Below are 21,655 nucleotides of genomic sequence, written 5' to 3'. Positions count from 1 at the left end.
ATCAGGGGTGTAATGAAAATACTCATTCATATGCAAAAACTTTCATACTTTTTATCATAATGTTTTTTTCTGCTGACATCACTAACTGATGAACAAACGTGAGTCTAAGCCAATGGGTCAGTGCCTACGGTCATAGTGTTTTCCTGCAGGGACAGCCAGGATACACAGAGGATAAAAATTTGTTAAAAAGTTAGGCTGTATCCAGAACCGGGTGCTTTTAACATGGGTTACGAGGTCAAATGTTTTTCAGTAAACAAATAGTTTGACAACATTGCTATTGTGCCTCTAAGGCCCCTTCCACATGTATCCTGAAATGTTAAAATTGCAGGTTTTTGTCTGCACTTTGGCCATTTTTGATCACTGAAAATGTAAAGCTTTTTAAAAATGCTCTCCAAGGTGAAAGTTCTGCTTTCGGTGTTGTCGTGTGGACGGGGAAAACTGATATGTCACTGTGCATGCATGTTTCTGGCTGGATCTTAAACACCTCCTTGCTCCCTATACAGTGAAGTACATAAATCATATAACTACAGAGCGAGTGCGGAGAGCTCTTCAGATTTCAGCATATGAATAAACGCCACAGCAATGGCTGCCCATGGCTCTGGGCATGTGTGCTCACTGTCCGCTGTGTGTGTTTCACTGGTGTGTATGTGTAAATTCCATCTGTATCCGTACACAAATGGTAAATATGGTTGTCTTGTCTATACAGGGAGTAGTGTGCAATTTGGGATTAAACCCACATGTCTCTCTTTATCAGGTACTATCGCCCCATGCAGGGCTCGCATGCTCATGTAAGCGTTTTTGTCTCTGTTTGAATGGAAATGTCTGCTTTAAAAATTACAGTCCAGGCTGAAACACTGCTTGTAATTTCAATTTAATGGGCAGAGAGTTTCTTTGTATTTTAGGTACAATAAACCGAACGTATGACTATTTAAAAAATATATATTTTAAGAACTGATTCTGACATTTATTTCTTCCAAGTAAATAAATAATTGAAGAAGCCATAACCTAATTTCCTTAAATGTAATCTCAGCTACCCTAAGACTAATACAAAGAGAGGTTTACTGTAATTAAACAAATTACACAGTCACTGCATCAAGGAAGAACAACCATGGTCTGCTTACTGTAGTGTCTCTCTGGGTGAAGTAGCTCTGTTGTCATGGACGTAGCACACCAGATTAGCTGCCACATCAAGCTGGCTGAAAGAGTCGATGGGAATGCCTGTGTGTTTGATGTACTCCATATGGCCATGCGCTGGAGGCACTGTGATGACATACAGCAGCTCTTCTGGCTTGTCAGCACCATCCACAGCCAGTAAGACGTCAGTGGTGATCACAGCATGTTCTCCACGGCTAGCTCGCACTGGCTTTACAAACAATGCTATGTCACCTGTAGAACAAACAAATGTTTGACACAAGATATAAAGTTCTGGCGATTTTACCTGCAATCAACACTGATGTGAGAAAATGCTGATGCACCAGATCCAAATACACATGCTACCATTCCTAACAAGACAAGACAAGTATAATAATGGATCTCAATTTTCTTGTAAATTGAAAAAGTCTCAAATAAGAAAACACAGATATCAGAATCTTTGTGAAAACTGTGACCTTTAAGAATAAAGTGTAGTGAAAAATGTAGTGAACTGGTCTTAAAATGCATTGTTTTGTCTTCAGAGTAGTAGAGAATGTATAAAAACAAATCTATAACTGAGAAGTTGCAGTGCTCCCATCGTGCAGTCCTGCTTCCCTCTTGCCGTCCACAATCAAATGCAGTATGAGCAAATCAGTAGATGTGTGTGTGTGTGTGTTTGTAAGTGTATATATATATATATATATATATATATATATATATATATATATATATATATTCTCCCAGGTTATGTAAAATGGTCGACTTCCTGTACACCTAACAATTAAGGTTGCTGTGGCCATTTATGATCCATTCATCAACACTTCCAATGGTAAATGACAAGATCCTACACCTAACATCTACATTACACTTAACCTTCCCTTCACCCATACACTAATCACCAACTACATTGCAAGCTCTTCACAGGAATTATCAGGTAGGCAACTCGCTTCCCCAGTGTTTTACTGAATTACGCCCACAACACCTCCGGAAGGCTCAACAGTGAAGTCTGGCATCCCAGATCCACTCCCCTTCAAGCTCACTTCATGGGATTTCACATGGGATTTACTGACAACCTCAATCCCACTATACCAACAGCATACGCACCAAGCACTCTATTTCTCCCACCATTCTATATATCCCTTAAAACACACACTGCCCTTCCCCGCCTAACCTTCTTAGTCACAAGCACTGACTAGATCTTAAAGCTACTTCTGACAATTCCTTCATTATTCCTTTCGCGCATCCTCTAAATCTGATATCAACCAGTCAACTAGTTTATAGCTGTTGTGTGCATGCTATGATGTCTTCCTTAGATCAGAATCTGTTCATGATTACCTTTTCCCAGTTCCTTTAGTGAGATGTGGAAGTGTTGTGCAGGGGAACGGTTCCTGCCATCCTGTAGTCGGAAGATGAACAGGTCCTGTGTGTGAAATCCAGGCTGAGCGGTGTGCACATATCGCAGCAGGTTCATATCCAGATCCTCTTGGGAGCAGTTCATTCCTGCTGATACATCCACCCAGTCCAGGCCTGCCTGCAAAGTCATGAGAGCTGTTTGTATGGTTGTAAAATAGAGTAACATTCCCTATATGGACAAAAGTACTGGGACACCTGTTCATTTATTGTTCCTTTTAAAATCAAGGGTTTTTAAAAAGAGTTTATCCTGCTTTTGTTAGTTTGGAATAACTCTCTCTAATGTCCAGGAAATGCTTTCTACTAGATTCTGGAGCATTTCTGTAATTGTATTTAACTGTATTCAGTAACAAGATCATTTGTGAGGTTGTGAGGATATTGGATGATCACTACCTCACCTCATCCTCAACTCCTCAACTCATCCCAGAAGTATTGGATGGAGCACTAACCATCATTCCAGAGAATATAATGCAACTGCTCCACAGCTCAATGTTTTATACCCTTCTAGCTCACACCTGGCATTAGGCATGGTTCCAATAGGTTTATTTGCTCCAGAGAGTCCTATTCTATTAGCAATACTTCTTTACAGGGACTAGACTGTGTACTAAACTGTGGGTGTGCATTTGCACATCTGTAGCAGCAATGTGTGCAACCTTAAATATAGCTGAATGCATTCATTAGAAAGGGTGTCCACAAACATTTGAACATATAGTCTACACTCACTGGCATCTCACGTGGACAGGTTATGTGACATCTGTAATTGTGGTTTGTAATGTAGTGGTTGTGTAGTTCATTATACTAATTGGTAGCTCTGTGGTCGCCACTGGAGTCTTGTAAAAATCTATTTTGATAACTCATTAACCATGTTTCATGCACTGACCTTGATCTGAAGCACTCCATGAGTGGGAATACTCTCAAACACGTAGATAATGTCAGAGGAAGGAGTGTCATTGTCATGAGCACTGAGGACAGCACTGGAAATGAGCCTAGATTCTCCTGCTTCTACCTCAATCCCAGCGTTTCTGCAGCACACAAACACACACATACACACACAGGCATCAACACAGGTCCTTGACTTTATATTAAATAGCTCCGGCCCTGAAATCTGATGGGCTGATTTTGAAGTTGTAGTAAAATACACACTTGTGGACATGAAAGCTCATACAACTCCGCTGTATTCTTATTCTAAAAAGCTAAGTTACTTTATCTTTATGTAACCAAAGTATCAGTATACGTAGTCATTAATCTCTTTGGCAGCCCACTCTTGGGCTTATGCTTGATTTGGAAGAATGAATTATTGAAGCAACTCTATGAAAAAACATTAGCATTTCTTGCTTGTGAACTCAGAGATACAGAACCATCACTGAAAGTGAAAGAAGCATGTGACCAAGGTGGCAGAGTAATATTACTGTATTTAACAAAAATATGACTCTTTACCATTAGCATTACCAAAGTCCTTATAGGCAAGTCTGTTTACGCCATCTTTATGACCATCTTTGCAATGCTGCCGGGCAATTATTTCCAATCACACAAGACAGGCTCCCATCTCTCTAAATGGGGAGAGACCAAAATACTGGAAACTGGAGGTCAGATTACCGTTTTAAAAAATCTGACCAAACCCTTCTAAATAGTTTGTAGCATTCGGATGAATAATGAGCTTGTCCAGGCTACTGCACTCCTGCACAGATCTCCACATTCAGGGAGGCTTTCCCTACTAGTATGTTGACCCTCTTCCACTTGCAGCATAACCAGCAAGCTGATTATCTCTTTGCGCTGACAGGTGGGACTTTATCCGTAAACAAATGCCATGTTGAGCATTATGTGAAATCCCATTCATATTTCAGCCATTGGCTGGTCTCCAGATTATGAAGCAGTTATTTTAATGTCAAAATGCTACATACTGTTGCTTTAGGATAATGTATAATGCATACTTCATTAAACACTGGTATATTTACTTTTTTATAATTATTTTGTTGTACCAAACAATTCTTAAGCATATTGTGGCTTATTGCTTTACTTATCATCATAATGTGCTACCATGCTCTATTCATATTCATCGGCACCAGTAAAATGTAAAGGAAGAGAAATAATACCGAATGATGTGTGGCTCCTCGTCATTGACACGCAGCACTTTTACCAACATATGTCTCTGGAGCTGGTGCTTCCCATCAGAGAGCTGAATAATGAAGCCATCCAGCTCACTCTCTGAATCATCATGCATATACATCAGAGCCATACCTGAGGAGTCAAAGCGTAAACATTTTTCTTAAGACCCGAAATGAATAAATACTATAATTATTAAAATTACTATAAATACTCTAATTTACAAGTTACACCATGGGACGCATTATAGAAAAAGCTGTGAATAGATAATATTTATACACCATTGATTACAAATGATTGCAAGATAAAATAATGCAGTAATAAAATATTGGCATGTTCACAATAAGAGGCATAAATCAGTACCATTTCTGAGCTCTTCCATGGTGAAATCTTGCACATGGACCTCAGTTCCAAGCTTTTGGGCAGATCTTTTATAATAGGCCACTTCGTTACCATGCAGCCTGCCCATGATAGTGCCATGCCGGGGCTGCTGAACAATGCTGAAGGTTAAACGATCTCTGGGAACATCCAGATCCACTGCATTAATAATGGAAGGATCCAACTCTTTCATATCTCCCTCACGAACCTGTGAAACATACCTTCATGTTCACTGGAACATAACATCATGAGGACCGACACATACACCCTGCTTACCATCTTTAAAGATCTGTCCATCTTGTTGAGGTGCTTTTACCAGTAAAGGACATTTCAAATAAAAAGTAGCAGAAGATCAATCAAATCTTTACTCACAGTAAAGTTCCTGGCTAAGAAGTCTGGAGTTTCGTCATTAGTTGGATTGATGATGATGTAGAAGGGCATTGCAGAAGACTGCAGTTTGCCATCAGAGACACACAGCATGAACTGGTCAGCAGTGGGTTCAATCCTTTGGTGTCTAGACTGCACATAGTTTATGTGTCCATTCAGCACATCCCTATAGGTGAAAGAGGCTGAGAGAGAGAACATGTGAAAGCCAAAAATGTTGGCAGGTGTTGCACTCCACATATTGTATTTCATTTTATGGAAATCTCACATAATTGATCATACAATTCCTTTATTGAACTGAACACCTCAGAAATGAACATCAAGCAGCTTAGATTTAAGAAACAGTTCAGTCATTGGATAACAATGCATTCAGAGCACTGACCAATACTGATGCCCATGTTGCTCTTCTCAAACCCTGGGGTGGGCAGGATGTTCTCAATATAGCCAAACTGTGGTGGGGACATCAGAATGAGCTGAAGGTCCTCCAGAAGAGTGTCCTTGTCAGAAACTCTTAAATGAGTCACAGAGATAGCAGCAGAACCACCTTCATCCACCCCAAACACTGCACCTGAGGAGAGAGATAGAATTCCAGTCTGTCTAGCACTGTTTTTGTATATAAGTGCTATTTGTCACAGTTTAACTGTAATTAATTCACATTCAAATGAAAGAAAGCTTATCATCAAATAACTAAAACTAGAATTAGTTTTTAATATAAAATTAGTTTTTAATATAAAAGAGAATTAAGGTTACCAATAGTAATAGATGGCGGTTGGTTGTCCACGGGATAAACAGTAATGTTGAGGTCATAGACTGGCAGGGAGTCCTCCAGGCGAGGTGCTGGTCCATTAAACCCTTGAGTCCTCTCATAGCAGCAAGAAGGACCTAGATCTGACTGTCCATCGGAGACTACGAATGTGATGGTGTCATGATGAGGGAGCAATCCAATCTCCTCTCCTTGGAAACAAGGACATACTCATTTATATCAGTACGTTTACCCCTGTCTTCAATACTGAAACAGCTGACACCCCAAAAACAATGACAAACACACAGATTCACAAATAAGCAGATCAGGCCTAGAGGTCAATGGGCAAATGCAATTGTTTAATCCATTGTAATCCTAGTCCTTAGTACCTGTGTGTTTGTAGGTGATGATCCTAGCTTTTATGTCTTCTTGAACAAACCTGTCCACTACAATGCCATTTCTTAGCACTACACCATAATAAGGTTGACGGGCAATCATGTAGGTCAGCCTGCTGTCATCACTATCAGCATCTGTTGCATAGATATACTCTGTGGTGATCACAACGTCCTGTCCCTCTGCACATTCCAGAAGAGGCTTCAGATCTGGCACTAGCACTGGCACTTCATCATTCACCAGGGTGATCTGTCAAAAAATGGACATTCCTTCCATTCAGAGAGATTTTTAGTACTTGTTTCATCAAAACAGCAAAATATCTGAACGTAAAATGGAAATGTGACATTTCTGTGAATTTTGTTACCTTAACAGGCAAGACAAAGTCAACCGAATTCACTCCATCTGTTGCTATGCATTCAATGTCATCCTGATCTGACTCTGAACTATCGTGGTGATATCTGTGGAGGAAAATGCACATTGCATCATCATACTGAAGACTACAGTTACTGTACTACAGTATGTTTTAGGCAGAATGTGTGAGCACATGAGGACAGAAAACTGCAAAGTTTAAATATCCTAAATTACAATGATGGAAATGGTGAATAAAATGCTGCCATATCTGACCTAACTTTTAGGTTTTTCAGGTCCCAAACATTGAAGGTCTGGCCTTGACTCAAAGGGCTGCCATCCAGATACACCTCTCCATGCTGGGGCCTTCTCTTTAGCTCCACTCGCAGAGAATCCTCCAGTGAATCCACATCAGTCAGGCGCAAGTGGTCCACACTTACCCAGCATTCTCCCCCCTCATCCACTGTTAGCTGGTTTATGTGCACCTAAGAGTCAGCAAAGTCAGAGATTAGCTAGTAAGCAATACTTAATCTGCCTTGTAGGTTACAGCAAGTGAACATTCAAATGCCAGGCCACACTTGTCTTCAATGTAAATCCATTTTCTACAGTTCTGTAATATCAGTAGCTAAGCCCTAAGAACACTGGCAGTTATGTGTTCAGTCAAATGCAGTAACCAAAAAGCTTAATTAGTGTCTCATCCATATTACTGTAACAATTTTTCATTTTGCATTGAACAGGTGACTGTGGGATACCTCTGGGATCTGGTTGTCTACTGGCAGCACTGTGACGTTGAAACAGATTCCGTTGGTGGTCCTTCCTTGCTGGCTTGACACAGACAGGACAAACTGAATGTGCCGAGGGTAAGGGCCTATATCATTGATAGGAGGCATGTAGGCCACCTTCATGTAGTTGACAGCATGCTGTGTTGTAGAAAGAGTGCCATTAGAGTTCAGGTTTACCTAAATCTGCCTGTGAGACAAGACAATGGCTACTGTATTCTACCTGTGTGAAAAGTCTGAGCACAGGGGCATTGGGATCCTTTGCAAATTTTGGGATGCTGTCAACCAGGAACAGCCTCCCTGCATCAGTACCACTGACAAACAAAAGCATATAAACACATTTCTAAAATAAAAGTATGTGACAAACCTCAAAATAGTGTAAATTGTATTTATACAATCATGAAGATCCAATTTTTATTTGTTAAAAAATATTATAAAATATCTTTATATATATATAATATATTACTATTTATATTGTATTATCTATTGTGTATAATTTTTATAGGCTTAATTCTGTTCTTAACAATGTGTTGTTGTTATTATCTGCAACATAAGCATCAAACTCAACTAAGTGTACAATGATAAAGCAGATATTATATTCTAATACATTTGAAATTTCACAATATATCATAGCCAAGAATGTTTGGGCACCTACCCATAGGTGGTACTGTAGAGAGGTGGAGTGGTCACAGTGTAGGTAAGCTCACAGTCTGGAGACTCCAGGTCAACAAAGTGCAGCTGCTGTTTGGTCAGGTACACCACATCTGTTTCTTTAACTACTAGGTACCGTGAGACTCCTGGGACCTCTTTAGGTGGCTGATCTGGGACGGGCTGAATTTGAATCACAATGATCTGCGAATGTTGGAACATAATAGATGCAAAAGAGCTAAAGTTATGACACTGTGTTAAAATATAATTACACAATATGTCATATAGTGTTTGTGGACACCTCTCTAATGAATGCATTCAGCTACTTTGAGTTTCATTCATTGCTGACACACACACACACACACACACACACACACACACACACACACACACACACACACAGCTTGTCTAGTTCCGGTAGAGAAGTATTGTCAATAGAACAGGACTCTCTTGAGTAGAAAAGTATGAACCTAGTGGCACCATGCCTAAGGGGTGCAAAAGCTAGAGGGGTATAAAGCCCCCCAGCATTGAGCTGTGAAGCAGTGGAACTGTGCTCTCTGGAATAATGGTATTCCATCAAATCCTTTTTGGTTGAGTTGGGGAGATGATAATGAGGTGGGGTGGTGATCATCCAACATCATGACCTCACTAACGCTCTTGTTTCTGAATGCAATCAGTTCCTCACAACAATGCTTCAAAATCTAGAGACAGTTATTCCAACAAAGGCAGGATAAACCATTTTTATTTCCTTGTTTTCAGAAGATATAATGAATAAACAGATGTCCCAATACTTTTGTCCATAAAATGTAAGCGTACTAGAGACCGTGAAACTTAATATTATCAACATCAAAATACAGTATACCTGAGGGTCTGAGAGATTGGGTGGATCATGGAAGTCAGACAACACCACTTCAAAGGAGTCGTCAAATACTTCATTCCCAAAATGCCTGTAGTAGATGATTGAATGGAAGAGATCCTTTTGGAGAAAACGTGTTACAGGATAGCCTACAAGAAAAACATGAAAGATCCAAGACATAAAACAACAGAAGCAAATATCAAAGGGAGGTGTGAGCTAAGAAGATGTTAATATATAAGTGAGACAAGGCCCTTTCACCTGTGATTCCTGGACCTGGCATCTTCATGATCTCCCCTGCCTGAGGAGGCCTAGTGATGTTGAACATGATGTAATCATCACTGGAGTCCATATCTGAGGCTTGCAGTACTGACCCTCTCAGGAGAGCTGTCTGTCCCTCAGACAGTTCCAGGACCATATTGGTAATGAGGAAAGGTGGACTGTCATCCTTGGGAAGGATGTTGATGGGGAATTTGTGTCTGGTCTGGTGCCGGCCATCAGTGATCCGAAAGATCACAAAGTCTTTGGTGGTATCGCTGTCGTCGTGATGATAGCACACCACTCCAGCCTTGATGTCACTTATAGTAAACATGAATCCTTTCCCACCTAAAATTGCCCAATTAAAATGAACCACTGAAGTAGCATAAACAAAAAAACTTTTCATTACCTGATGTTGATATGAGAGCTAACCATAATCACACACCTCTGACAGTCAGTCTCCCGTGCTGTAAGCCATCCACAGTGATGATTCTTACAGCCTTTGAATCATCATTATCCACAATCTGGAGCTGCTCCCATGTGATGGGTCGCGATTGACCTTCCAAAAGACTCAGACCTAAGGACAGCCCAGCTTACAACTGTTAGGTAAAATTCCAAAGACTCTGCAGCTACAGCAAGTTCTGGTAAACCACGACAGAATACCCACCCATGTTCCATGACACTCTTGGTGCATTGGTGTCTGCTGTCCTGACTGACATGTGTACCATCACAGGCTGGCTTTTCTCAAAGTAGAAGTCATGGACTTCGAACTCTACCTAGCAGAGTAAAGGCTAAAGGATCAGTTAGAGTCACACAATATTAACTGTCATATCGACAATTCAGACCAATGTGGACAGTTCAGGCTTTCCAGACATACAAGCATTTTTTTGTTCTTTGGTATTACAGAGTACTTACATAATTTTATGTGACATTTCAGATGTGCTTTAAGTGAATTGCTGTAGTAGTTGTTTTATTACACTTTGGAAAAATGTGCAAAAGTGTATTTCAACATCAAGTATTTAAGATGTATATTAAATTAAACTCATTTGTAACTAAATGTATGTTTCATAGTAATGTATTTATAAAAATAATAGCCATTATTTTCCACAGTCACTTGACATAAGTTTGCTATTTACAACATACATCTCTACAACAAATCTCAGTATATTTTAAACATTAAATATAATTAAATAGAATGTATTTTTTCACTAGAGGCAAACTGGGTTAAATTAAACAGGGCGGCTTGGTGCTTCTCAAGAAACTGGTGTAATTATCGTCTGACACAATTAAGGTTGTCTTTAAAGGGACATGTAATCAAGTTTTAAAGAACAAAATGAAGCCAAAACTAATTGTTTGGCTTCACGGCCAAATACCACATTCATAAGCCTGATATGATGCATTTTTATAACAGTGCAAATGTACTAACTTTATCTGACATTTGTTATAAGTGGGTATGCAGCACCTCATAGTTCCTGCGTTGCGTATGGCTGGAATTCGGGGGCTGGTAGCTGATGAGCAGGTCGTTGAGGTCTGTCCAGGTGAAGGATGAGATGGGCTTTGTGTGGTCGGACAAATGTGTGATGAAGCCTTCGCTGGGCGGCTTGGTTACGTTGAAGACTAGCCTATTCTTAGGGGTCTCAGCATCTACAGCATCCAGAGTGGCTGTGGAGAATGGAGTCAGGATGAACTGGTCCACCTCTAGGATGAACATGGACATGAAGGCTGGCTTGGGGGGCTGGTTGGGGACAGCACCTTTAATTGTCACCGGAATCCAGGCTTGCTCAGACTGGGTGCAACAGATGATTGAAACACACACACCTTATTTAATACCACAGATATTGTCTTCAGGTGACACTTCTTTCCATATTGTTCACCATCGTTAATGCTGGCTATTGCTGTTGTCATATTTACCTGGATTATGCTCCTGCTCCTGGTGTCTGTGAGGTCCAGTCTGATAGCAATGTAGTCAATGTCAGGGGATGGAGGAGTAACATGCTGATAGCGAATGCCCATCATTAGGAATTCATTGCAGGACACTTTAGTTATCTTCACCAACTTTAGCCCTTTTAAGCAACTTTCACTTTTGCAGTTGGCTCTGGCCTTATTATCTGAAAGAAATGGAAAATAAAGTGTTTCTGGTAAGAATATTAGAAAATCAGAGAATCAACAGAATAGATTTTAACTAAAAGTTTATTTAGAACCCATATTATGAAAAAAATGGGTTTGGAGTAGTATGGAAATATTTAATGGAAATATTTAAGTACTGTTTCATTTTATGTTTATTGTTTTTGTGATGTCACAAAAAACAACATATTTACATACGTTCCCCTATTCAGCCTACACTCATTCAAGCCCTGCTTTATAAACAACGCACAATACAGGGCACCCAATCAGAACAGAGGTCAGTGTATTGGGACACCTGCTCTTTCATTGTTTCCTCCAAAATCAAGGGTATTAAAAAAGAGTTTATCCTGCTTTTGTTGGAGTAACCATCTCTAAAATTATTGTGCAGAGCACCATCATCCCAGAGAACACAGTTCCACTGCTCCACAGCCCAATTCTGGGGGCTTCATACCTCTCTAGTCCATCCCTGGTATCAGGCATGGTGTCAGCAGGGTTATTTTACTCTGCTCACGAGAGTCCTATTCTATTAGCAGTACGTGCCCACAGGGACAAGACATGCTGTGTGTGTGTGTGTTTATTTGCACATCTCTCTCTGAATGTATTGATTTGAAGGAATGTCCACAAACATTTGGACATGCAGCGTATATTAGTCTTAAAGGCACAGTAACAACTTGGTTTGAAGGTAATAACGGACGCATGAAGATGCCATACCTAACTGTTGGCGGATAGACACAAAGCTATCTGGCTCGTCTCCTCTTGGTCCCTCTAACTTGTCAGGTTCCCCAGTGACCAGTTGACCATGTCCAGGTAGATGAGACTCTGGGGTCATCACTCTAATTGCGCACTCTATGTTGGATCGATGCTCGTAATGGAAGGACACGACATTGCCATCCAGCACATTGGAAAGGCCATAGAACTCCAGAACCTGCAGCGTCTGCGGCCCCAGCTTTATAACATTACAGTCAGGCTCCATGATCTCAACACGGAGTGAAAACACTTCACTATAGGTCTCTGTCTCTGTGAACCTAAAAACAAGACAGTTCACATGAGCTTATTGGAATGAAGTGACAAGTAAATCATATAGACTTCAGTCCTTTTGTCTCAGATACGTCTTTCTCTAAGTCTATACCTGTACAGTCGAAGTTTGACAGTGTCTTCTTTTAAAATGGGACAACCATTGTGAGTGTACTTCACCTCATCGACTAAATAGTGGCAGTCAAAAACCTGAAAGAAGAAACAGCAGTTAGGAAATGCATGAGAAACTCCATTCACTGGGCTCCGGCTGAGGAGCCTGACCACCAAAAGAAATGAGATGAGTCTGCAGAGGCCGACCCAGTAAAAACGAAACATGAAAGTCTGGGGCAGTACACCACATGTCCACTGCTTTAGAAAACCGCATGATCATAGAGGAAAGCACAGAGAAACAATTACAACACTTTCAAACTCTGCACATCATTATTTCAACAGGCTCCAGACATAATGTGAAGTATTACAAGCACAACAGCCCACAACTCCAACACGCTAAGAGCACTACTCTCTGTGTCTGACTGCGGATTCCATTCCTGTGGTCACTTTGGAAATAATAACAAGCACATATTACAAACCCACAGAGGGTGGTGTTAAAAGAGGAGAAGCATCCTGTTCATTTGTGAAACAAACTATTATTGACAAACAATTAAATAGTAGTTAAATGTTCTGCAGTAATCACTACTCAACAAACCTTTGTCTCATTGTTTAGTGCACTGCTAGTTTTTCCTTGCCATCTGTAACTAGTAGAACCTCCTAACTATGTAAAATGACCAACATCTATGACCATGAAGTAAAAAAAGATGTTTTCATTTATTCAGACAAGCTGTGTGTGTGTGAGTGAGTGCATTTACACAGCCGTGTCAGCAATGGGTGTAGCTTAACCCCTTAACACTCCAAGGCTTATTACACACAAATGTGTATAATTAAGTAACTACAACAAGATCTGTTTCTGATTCTATTTTTTGGTAATAGAAGTGTGTAATAAAATCTTCAGCCCGCCAGGAGGCCACTGGCCATTCAATGGGTTAAAATAAATTAATGCATTGATTAGAAGGGGTGTCTACAAACATTTGGACATATAGCGTATCACTTAAAAGTGTTATCTTGGTGCATCATACTAAACTAAAAACCAATTGACTGCAGTAAAGTTATGTAGATCCAGCAAAAGAAACCGAATGGACCGCTTATCTATCCAACACTATATTGAGCAAACAATACAAAATCCAACAGGAACATAATTGCATGTACATCTCCATAATCCTTTACTTCTCAGGACACCAGTTCTATGTTGATATGCTGTATAGGGTACTGGGTAGCTGAAATGTGATGTCCTCAAATAAGGACATGATACAGTGGTGTCATAAGGAGCACCTGAAAATTAACTTTATGCTAATATGTTAATATTTTCAGTGGTTTTCAGTAAGTTTATTATAAAAGTATCATACTGGAAACAAAAGCAGTGGTTTATAGTGCTCCAATCTACCAGTCAAGCCCTAAGCTGATATACTGTAGTTTGTCGTATATACTGTGTAGTTGCTATACCATACTGGGCAACAACGCTGCCTTTGTGTGGCAGACGGTTTTATTTCCTGGCCAAGACAAGACAAGAAAACCATATTCAGGCCTTTAACCCCACAGCGAACACACATGCCCAGAGCGGTGGGCAGCCATTGCTCAAGGGCCCCACAGTGGCAGCTTGCCAAGCCCACAACCCTGTCATCAATAGCCCAGTGCTCTAACCACTAAGCCGCCACTGCCCCACACTCCTCCAAACTAATAAGAGCGCTTGGGCAAGATATAAAATAATAAAACATCCCTAGTAAAGTAACAAACCTTTAACCTACAAACCTTTTAACCGCTTTCACATCAAACTCACTGTGGCTGATATAAAGTGATGCTAATGTGCAGGGATATCACTTTGCAAGTCAGCATTTATCTGTCATCACATTCCCATTTATCTGAGCAGTTCACTGTGTAGGGCTGAAGGCAGGGCTAATTAGATGGCTATCCTTGTGAATGAGATGTTCTTTGATACTGCAGTCTCTATCACCATCAAAAGCTCCATCAGCGTGCAATATGACCATTAACACTGGATCAACACAGCGAAATACACTGACATCTTGTCCAGTCCATTCCAAAGGTACTACCACACAGTGGCAGAAAAGACCTTGAAAAGGAAGCAAAGGACAGAACCAAAAAAAATGGTAAAAGTCTTCAAGTGCAGCTGTTTGTGCACAGGGTCACTATTACCAGACTCCAAAACAGATGTTTATTTGTAATTATGCATGAAGTGACTTCAGTTTAGCCACTACAGCTGAAGCAGTCACCACCGGAGGACCTTTCATTTCATTTCCTACTGTAACCTCCATAAAAATGGAGGCATTTCTCAGGAGCTACACTCTTACAAATAAAAGTTTCTTGGATTAGAGAGCTGGTTCCAGAGAAAACCAATAAATTGTACAGAACCTTAATGTAATGGTATGGTATGTGCAGGTTTGGATAATGAAGGAATACATGTAGCTAACAGTGCTACATAATCAGGATAGAAAAACCAGTAGCTACATGTAAACCATCACAGCTGCAGTGAAGAAATAAGTAATTAAATTACAGATACATGTTGAAAACACGGTGGCTACTAGCAGAAACAGCTTAAACATGATCTCTACTTTCCTGTATGATTCTATTCGAGAGGGCCAGATTGTGTTTGTGAGATGCTGCTGTTGTTGATATTTACTTTGTTTTTTAATGACTCTTACACAAAGCTAGTTCAGTGTAACAGCGCCCCAAGTAGAGAATATTAACCTTGAGTTCCCTGCTTGACTGTGAAAAAAGCCCCCCCAATTTAAAGAAAGATTTGTAACTAAGAAAATCGCCACTGAATCCATGTAGACGAGCTGGGACTGCTGCGTGATTAGGATTACCGGACATGCTGTTGTCTAGTACTAATAGTGTTAATTGCAATAACCTGTAAGATTAATCTTATATACCCCCACTAACATAATAAAACCTCAAATACTCAATTTTCTGTGAAGTATTTTCATCTTCAGTGATAGAAACAGTAATACATGTTTTTCATTGGACAGCAGCGATAAAGAAAGTGACAACTGTAATGACAATGTCAGGGTTCTCATCTTCTCCCTGATAAGCCGTTTTAAGACTGAGAACTGATTCAACAAGTAGAAGTGTGCTCCTGCTTTTTCAGAACTAACTGCAGCCCCACCAGTGCTTGCTGATAAGATTGGGCAACCTTCAACTAGGTATTCACCATAAATCAATAACGTCTGATGCAGAAGCAGAAAAGAGGGCAGGACAGTACCTGGGGGGACAGTGTGCCGACTCGTTGTGTAATGGGCTCATTCAGAACTACTTCCAGTTTGCAGGCATCCTTCTCTCTGGGTATGTGGAACTGTAGATCTCCTTCCTGCAGGAAAGCTGACTGACCTCTCTTCACCCTTAGGCCAAGATTAGTCTTCACCAGGGAGCCAGAAGTCCAGTGCAGAAGTCCCAGCCAAAGCATAAGCCGAAATGGGCACTTATGGGTCCTTGTCTGAAGAGACATCCTCAGTTTGTAAGATCAAAGTTCCACATAGACTGTTCAGTTTGAAGGAATGACTTTGGGGTTACGTAATGCCCCGTCTGGAGAATGTACTGATGTGAAATAAATTTCACTGCAGATAATCCTCATATTTGAGATATGGTTCTGTATAGTGGATGATTTATATCCATCTTCTCTCAAGGCAATTTAGACACTTTATCACACGTTCAAGTGAGATCTGCAATCTGCAAAAGACAAGAACAGAACAGAACTAAGAAAGATAACAACAGGGCGTTATCAGCGGTATCTGCATAAAGAAAGCAATCACAGCTGTGTTTTTAATCTCAGGTACATGGGTGGTGACAGAGGTGTGTAACGAGTAATACGATTCTGGGACTGAGGAGAGGTACAATCAGCCTAGCTTAACACTGAATTCACAGCTGAGAGTATAATCTTGAGCACATGGAGCTGTAAATCAGTGGATAAAATAATGCATAAATATGACCAAGCAGGTGGAGTCAATTACACTGGTTAAATATTTGTAAAAGTGATTAGGCGTTCTGTGATCTGTGTCTCATTAAACATTAAAATTAGCTTTCAGCTTTGCGTTCAGATGGCGAAGCATAATCAACCTACCATTATATCCTGTGGAAAGACATGTGTTCCTAATGTTCCGCTCATTCCTCCACAGTTTTTTTTTTACTGTGGATCCCCATGGATTGATCCAGAAAAGACCATGAGTTAATTAGAGTTCTCTATTCCTTTTTTCTTGTGATCTCAAGAATAAGTGGATCAAGATAGCAAAAGTTGCTTTATTGAGATAACTTTTTTTTCTTGTGACCTCGAAATAAGTTGTTTCATCCATCAGAACTTTTATTTGTTTCATCAAAGAAACTAAGCTGTTATTAAAAGAAACTAGCTTTTGTAATCTTTAGATCACAAGTCGATTCATCTAGTCTGAAGTGTGAGGTGGAGCCAAACCCCCCACCATAAAGCTAGGTTCCACTCCTTCTTTAATTTGCAAAAATGATCATGGTGGTGTGATGCTGATTTCTTGCATAATACTTTTGTCAAACCAAAATACTGTAGATATTATGACTGTATGTAATTCCCAATCAGACAGAACTTTTCAGAGTTGCAATAGTGACGCTATCTTGAAAATCTCTTGATCTTGAGGACATGATGAATTATTATGAAATAGAAACATAGTTTAAAAAACAAATGTAATCAGTTTTCCAATAAATTATAATAACAATAGGTATGGTTATTATTATTATTATTAGTAGTAGTAGTAGTAGGAGTAAGAATATCATCATCATCATCACCATCATACATAGATCAGCTGAAAAAAACAACAACATCAAATAAACTCAGTGATGTTTAAAAAAAGTCCTCAGATTTGAGTCACCGTAACAACCCAGTACAGTGGTGAAATGACTGAACCCAAATATTTACCCAGCACTGGGTTGCCGAATAACCCAGGTTGGGGCATTTTCAATCAAGTATACATTAAGTTCAACTGTGCAAACAGAGTAAAAGTAGCTTGAATGTGGATTAAATGAACACGGGCTGTGTTCATTTAATCCACATAAACCGAATTTAGTTGTGAACTGTATGTGTTAAAGAAGTAAAGTAGTGCAGAGTTTTAAGTAATATTTGCTAGAAATGTGTTGATTTAATAAATACACCTGCTTAAAACATACTAAAATATAATCAATTATTTACAGCTTAGTGATGCTCTAGTCTACCGTTTTAACTCTTCAACTAAAATGACTGACACACACTGTAAACATTTCCTCCCAGCTTTCCATTCACACCTCAGCCTGACATGTTTGTAGAGAAAGTGGAAAACACTGCCCAGTCCCACCAAGGTGAGATGTCAACTAGAAAGATGATCTTTGACCTTAAGCAATTCTCAGGACCTAGACTAGCAGGTTTGAGGGGGGGGGTAGATTGTCTAATCTGTCAGCACTGAAATCTCAGCGAAATGGGGTCAATGTCTTTAACCACAGTTAATTGACAAAACCTCAAGACATGATGAATGGCTTTCACCTTGCTGTCACACGTGCTATGTGCTCGTATTCACAGTCGCTGCACCTCTGACTTTTCAGACTGTGTTTACAGAAGTTATTGGTGAGGTAGAGTGAATGGGATTATCTTTAGACTGCACTTAAGGACATACTTTTTTTCAATTTTTCAAATGCAAACCAACCTTACCTGGTAAATGTGAATACTGCCACCATTATTTCAGTAATGTTTTCATTTACCTCCCAGATTTTTCATTTAAACTATAAACCAAAGCAAGTCAATAAACACGATTTCCTGTGATTGTTTGGTTTTCAGGATTAAAAAGGAGGTTAACAGTAACACTCTCCAGGGACACAGTGAATCTTACTAATGCAGTGGTGCAGTGGTGTTTTTTTGTTTACTCACTACTTTCTTAGTCCTACATTTAGAGCCCTCTTCTCTGCATCCATTAAGGCACTCCTACTTCATTTATTTATGTGGGTTGTCAGGGAAATGATCCCATTTCAGCCAGTTATTTCCATCCAGAACTATCTCCAGCAGTATTTGCTTTATCTCTGATAATAACTTAAAATACACTACCAGTCTTTAGGTTTTAGAACAGCCCCAATTCTTCCAGTTTTTATTGACATTTAAGCACTTCAGTATAATTAATAACCTGAAATGGTACAACGGCAAACATTAAACTGCCAGGGCTTTTGAGGAAAACATAATGCACTAAAAGCTGAAAACTAGTGTAAATTATAAAAGTCATTGGTTAATAACTTACGGCTGGTCTGTAACAATGGAAGTAAATTAAGCTTTACAATTTATAAACCCTTTTTCTGAATAAAACCAGAGTTAGAACAGACTTTTACTGCACTCTCTACCACAGTATTTAGACAACACTGCAGATTCAGATTACTCTAAATCTCTGAAAATGTCTAAAAAAAGACACTTAACAAAGAAAGACCATTATAACTCTTAGATATGTTGCTCTTTCCTTTAGAGAAATTACAAAAAAAGAAGAGAAGACTTGGAACTGCAGGTTTCACAGGTTGAACGACAGTAAGAAAGTCATTGCTAGGGTGGCAAAATACGAAAAGTAGGCTTGCCTGTGCCATGCAACACATCCAGTGGACTACTAACAAAATTCTATACGTTTTAAACTATCGCATAGGTTTTGGGTTTTATTAAAACAATTAGTTTCAGAAGCACCACTGGATTAAAATAGAGCATAAAAAGGGAAGGAACATGCCTGAAATCCATCCTCCACCCAATCTAATGGCCTATAAATTCCATCCCTACACTCTGAGTCCATTTTTGCAACCCACCACCACCCCATCTCCTCCCCTTAACTCAGTCATTTTTCTCAGTCTCTCAGCTCTAGTTACCAAAGGGGGGGTCTTGGCTGTAAGCTCACAGAAAAAGCTGCCTGAACTTTAACCCTAAGAGATCCAAGTCCTCGCTTCTTACAGTCTTCTCTCACATTATCAAATGCTAATGGCAAATGCCTAACTAATTATTTTTGTGTAAATCTGGATGGTTGGCAGACCTATGAAAGATTAGCATTCACTTTGCCTGAGACACCAAAACCTTTGCTGAGTAAAGTTAAAAGACTTATCATGTGTAAAGGGAACATTTCTGAATCATCACCATACTGACTGAATGATAATCATTGTCCATCTGTGAGGAATCCCGAGAGACCTTTCACTGTGGTCATACACTGTGTCTTAACAAACGCACCTGATACTAGGAAACAGATGTGGGTCAAATCATCCCCCCAACCCCTGTTTAACTGTTTAACTTTCTTCCGTTTCATTTCTTCTTTGGAATTACATCATACATTTTTTATTAAGAGCACATGTCAACACCTGGCCATTCACACACTCAGCATACATCTTCTACACAAAGGCTCTTTTTACTCAGTTAAAAGTGGAAGTACATTTGAAGTCATTTACTTCAGTAAGAGTGTAAAAGTAATACAGCATACATTCTATATTATGCTATATTAAATAAAAATGTAATTAAATTACATTAAATATAAAAATTGACGTTGTCCAAGAGACTTCTGTCCTTCTCCTAGTTGCAAATCTTACCTAAAGACTATAATTAATTAATTAAATACATCCATGGAGTTTTGAGATTTTCCTAGTTTCAGCAGAGGACACATCCAACCTCCTTCTTCAAATGTAGCTACTGATGGGGTTGTAAAAACACCTTTGAGGGTCTTTTGGTGAGAAGAAGGCCCCAAACTGACAAGAGTTCTTAACCAAGTCAAATAATTTGCTCAGCACGATAACCTTTAAAGTGTCCATTAGTGCCCCTTCCCAACCTTGACCTCAGCCTCCCTCTTCATATAAGAACAAAGTCAGTATTTTAATGGCCTCGTTTTTTTCCCCCAAGCACTGATTATAGATCTTTGCTGCCTTTAAAATGAACCCCAGGCTTCCCAGATGACAAAGTCCACACCAACAAGATCCAGACTTATTTTGTAGCTGTTATTTGACCTTTAATAAAGACCCACATAGTTGTATATTGTCCCCATGAAACAGATAATACCAGAACCTATTATGCTGGATTAAAAAACACCCACACACACATACACACACACACTGCATGTCTGGATTGCAAAACTACCATAATGACTGATCTGTCCCAGATGGATCTAGTCCAAAACAACAGCAGCATTCCCTGGAGGCCAACAAATTTGACTCATTCATCACCCTGGTTTAAGACACAAGAGGGAGACTGGAATAAAATTCCAGAATGTGGACAGGATGCTGGTCCAAGAAAGACAGCCATAGACTGACCTGTACTCTTTAGGTTTTACTCTTGATGACAAGGCTTAATGCTTAATGCTGGCAGAGCTTTTCCATGCATGCCTATGAGGGTTCTGAGCGCTCACTGATTGAGATGATGTACACCTCTTTGAAGGAGCTCTTTTACTCCACTGTGTCTTTCCCCCTGATCTCTCTCCAGCAGCTTTTCTCTCTTTCTGTCGTCAGTGTCAGATCAGTTGTCTCAACATCAGCAGAACAGAGATGACCATGGACTACAGGGACATACAAAGGGCTGGAGTGGAAAGTATCAGCAGTGTTAAGTTCTTCAGTCTACACCTCATTGATGACCTCACCTGGTGCCTCCACACCAACACCGCTGTGAGACCTGCCCATCAGCACCACGTCTTCCAATGAAGGCTCAAGAAGCTTGGTCTACCTATTCAATTATATGAATAGTAATGTTCTAGTTATTAGTTTACTGCAATGGTGTCCAAGCCACTTAATGTTCCAATAAGAACTTTTTTAACATTTACAAGCTGTACATAAGTGTCAATGCTGCTAAATAATTTATATAATGTCACTTTGCGCATAATTCTCACTGATATTTTCTGCTAGTATTATTTGTAATCTACTGCTATAGACATATTTCCAATCTGTTTTACACTTTATTATTTAACCATATTCTTCTTTGTGAGTGCACCGCCTCTTTCTTGCACTACCATGGTATAGCTAACTGCTGGCAATTTGTCAAAT

General features: G+C 39.7%; 1 protein-coding gene across 3 annotated transcripts in view; it reads right to left on the bottom strand.

Moving 5' to 3' along the window:
* frem1a (Fras1 related extracellular matrix 1a) overlaps positions 1-21,655 on the bottom strand; it is a 37,541-nt gene that overhangs the window by 10,450 nt on the left and 5,436 nt on the right. The window contains exons 2-24 of one of the 3 annotated variants that reach the window (XM_072687786.1): positions 15,897-16,360; positions 12,681-12,775; positions 12,263-12,576; positions 11,339-11,535; positions 10,890-11,213; positions 10,095-10,203; positions 9,873-10,004; positions 9,431-9,775; positions 9,179-9,321; positions 8,324-8,520; positions 7,892-7,982; positions 7,642-7,809; positions 7,166-7,374; positions 6,906-6,999; positions 6,538-6,790; positions 6,157-6,360; positions 5,789-5,974; positions 5,395-5,591; positions 5,008-5,230; positions 4,635-4,779; positions 3,422-3,563; positions 2,467-2,662; positions 1,122-1,386 (exon numbers count right to left, since the gene is read on the bottom strand). In XM_072687786.1, coding sequence (XP_072543887.1) covers positions 1,122-1,386; positions 2,467-2,662; positions 3,422-3,563; positions 4,635-4,779; positions 5,008-5,230; positions 5,395-5,591; positions 5,789-5,974; positions 6,157-6,360; positions 6,538-6,790; positions 6,906-6,999; positions 7,166-7,374; positions 7,642-7,809; positions 7,892-7,982; positions 8,324-8,520; positions 9,179-9,321; positions 9,431-9,775; positions 9,873-10,004; positions 10,095-10,203; positions 10,890-11,213; positions 11,339-11,535; positions 12,263-12,576; positions 12,681-12,775; positions 15,897-16,139 — 4,472 coding nt within the window. In that variant the 5' untranslated portion in view covers positions 16,140-16,360. Of the gene's footprint in view, positions 1-1,121; positions 1,387-2,466; positions 2,663-3,421; positions 3,564-4,634; positions 4,780-5,007; positions 5,231-5,394; positions 5,592-5,788; positions 5,975-6,156; positions 6,361-6,537; positions 6,811-6,905; positions 7,000-7,165; positions 7,375-7,641; positions 7,810-7,891; positions 7,983-8,323; positions 8,521-9,178; positions 9,322-9,430; positions 9,776-9,872; positions 10,005-10,094; positions 10,204-10,889; positions 11,214-11,338; positions 11,536-12,262; positions 12,577-12,680; positions 12,776-15,896; positions 16,361-21,655 lie in introns of those variants that run through there. The other 2 variants (XM_072687787.1, XM_072687788.1) reach the window with 2 other exon arrangements.

Source organism: Salminus brasiliensis, chromosome 9, assembly GCF_030463535.1.
Source record: "Salminus brasiliensis chromosome 9, fSalBra1.hap2, whole genome shotgun sequence".
Lineage (NCBI taxonomy): Eukaryota > Metazoa > Chordata > Actinopteri > Characiformes > Bryconidae > Salminus > Salminus brasiliensis.
Note: the sequence above shows the minus strand (reverse complement) of the source record. Positions and strands in the feature narration are given on the sequence as shown.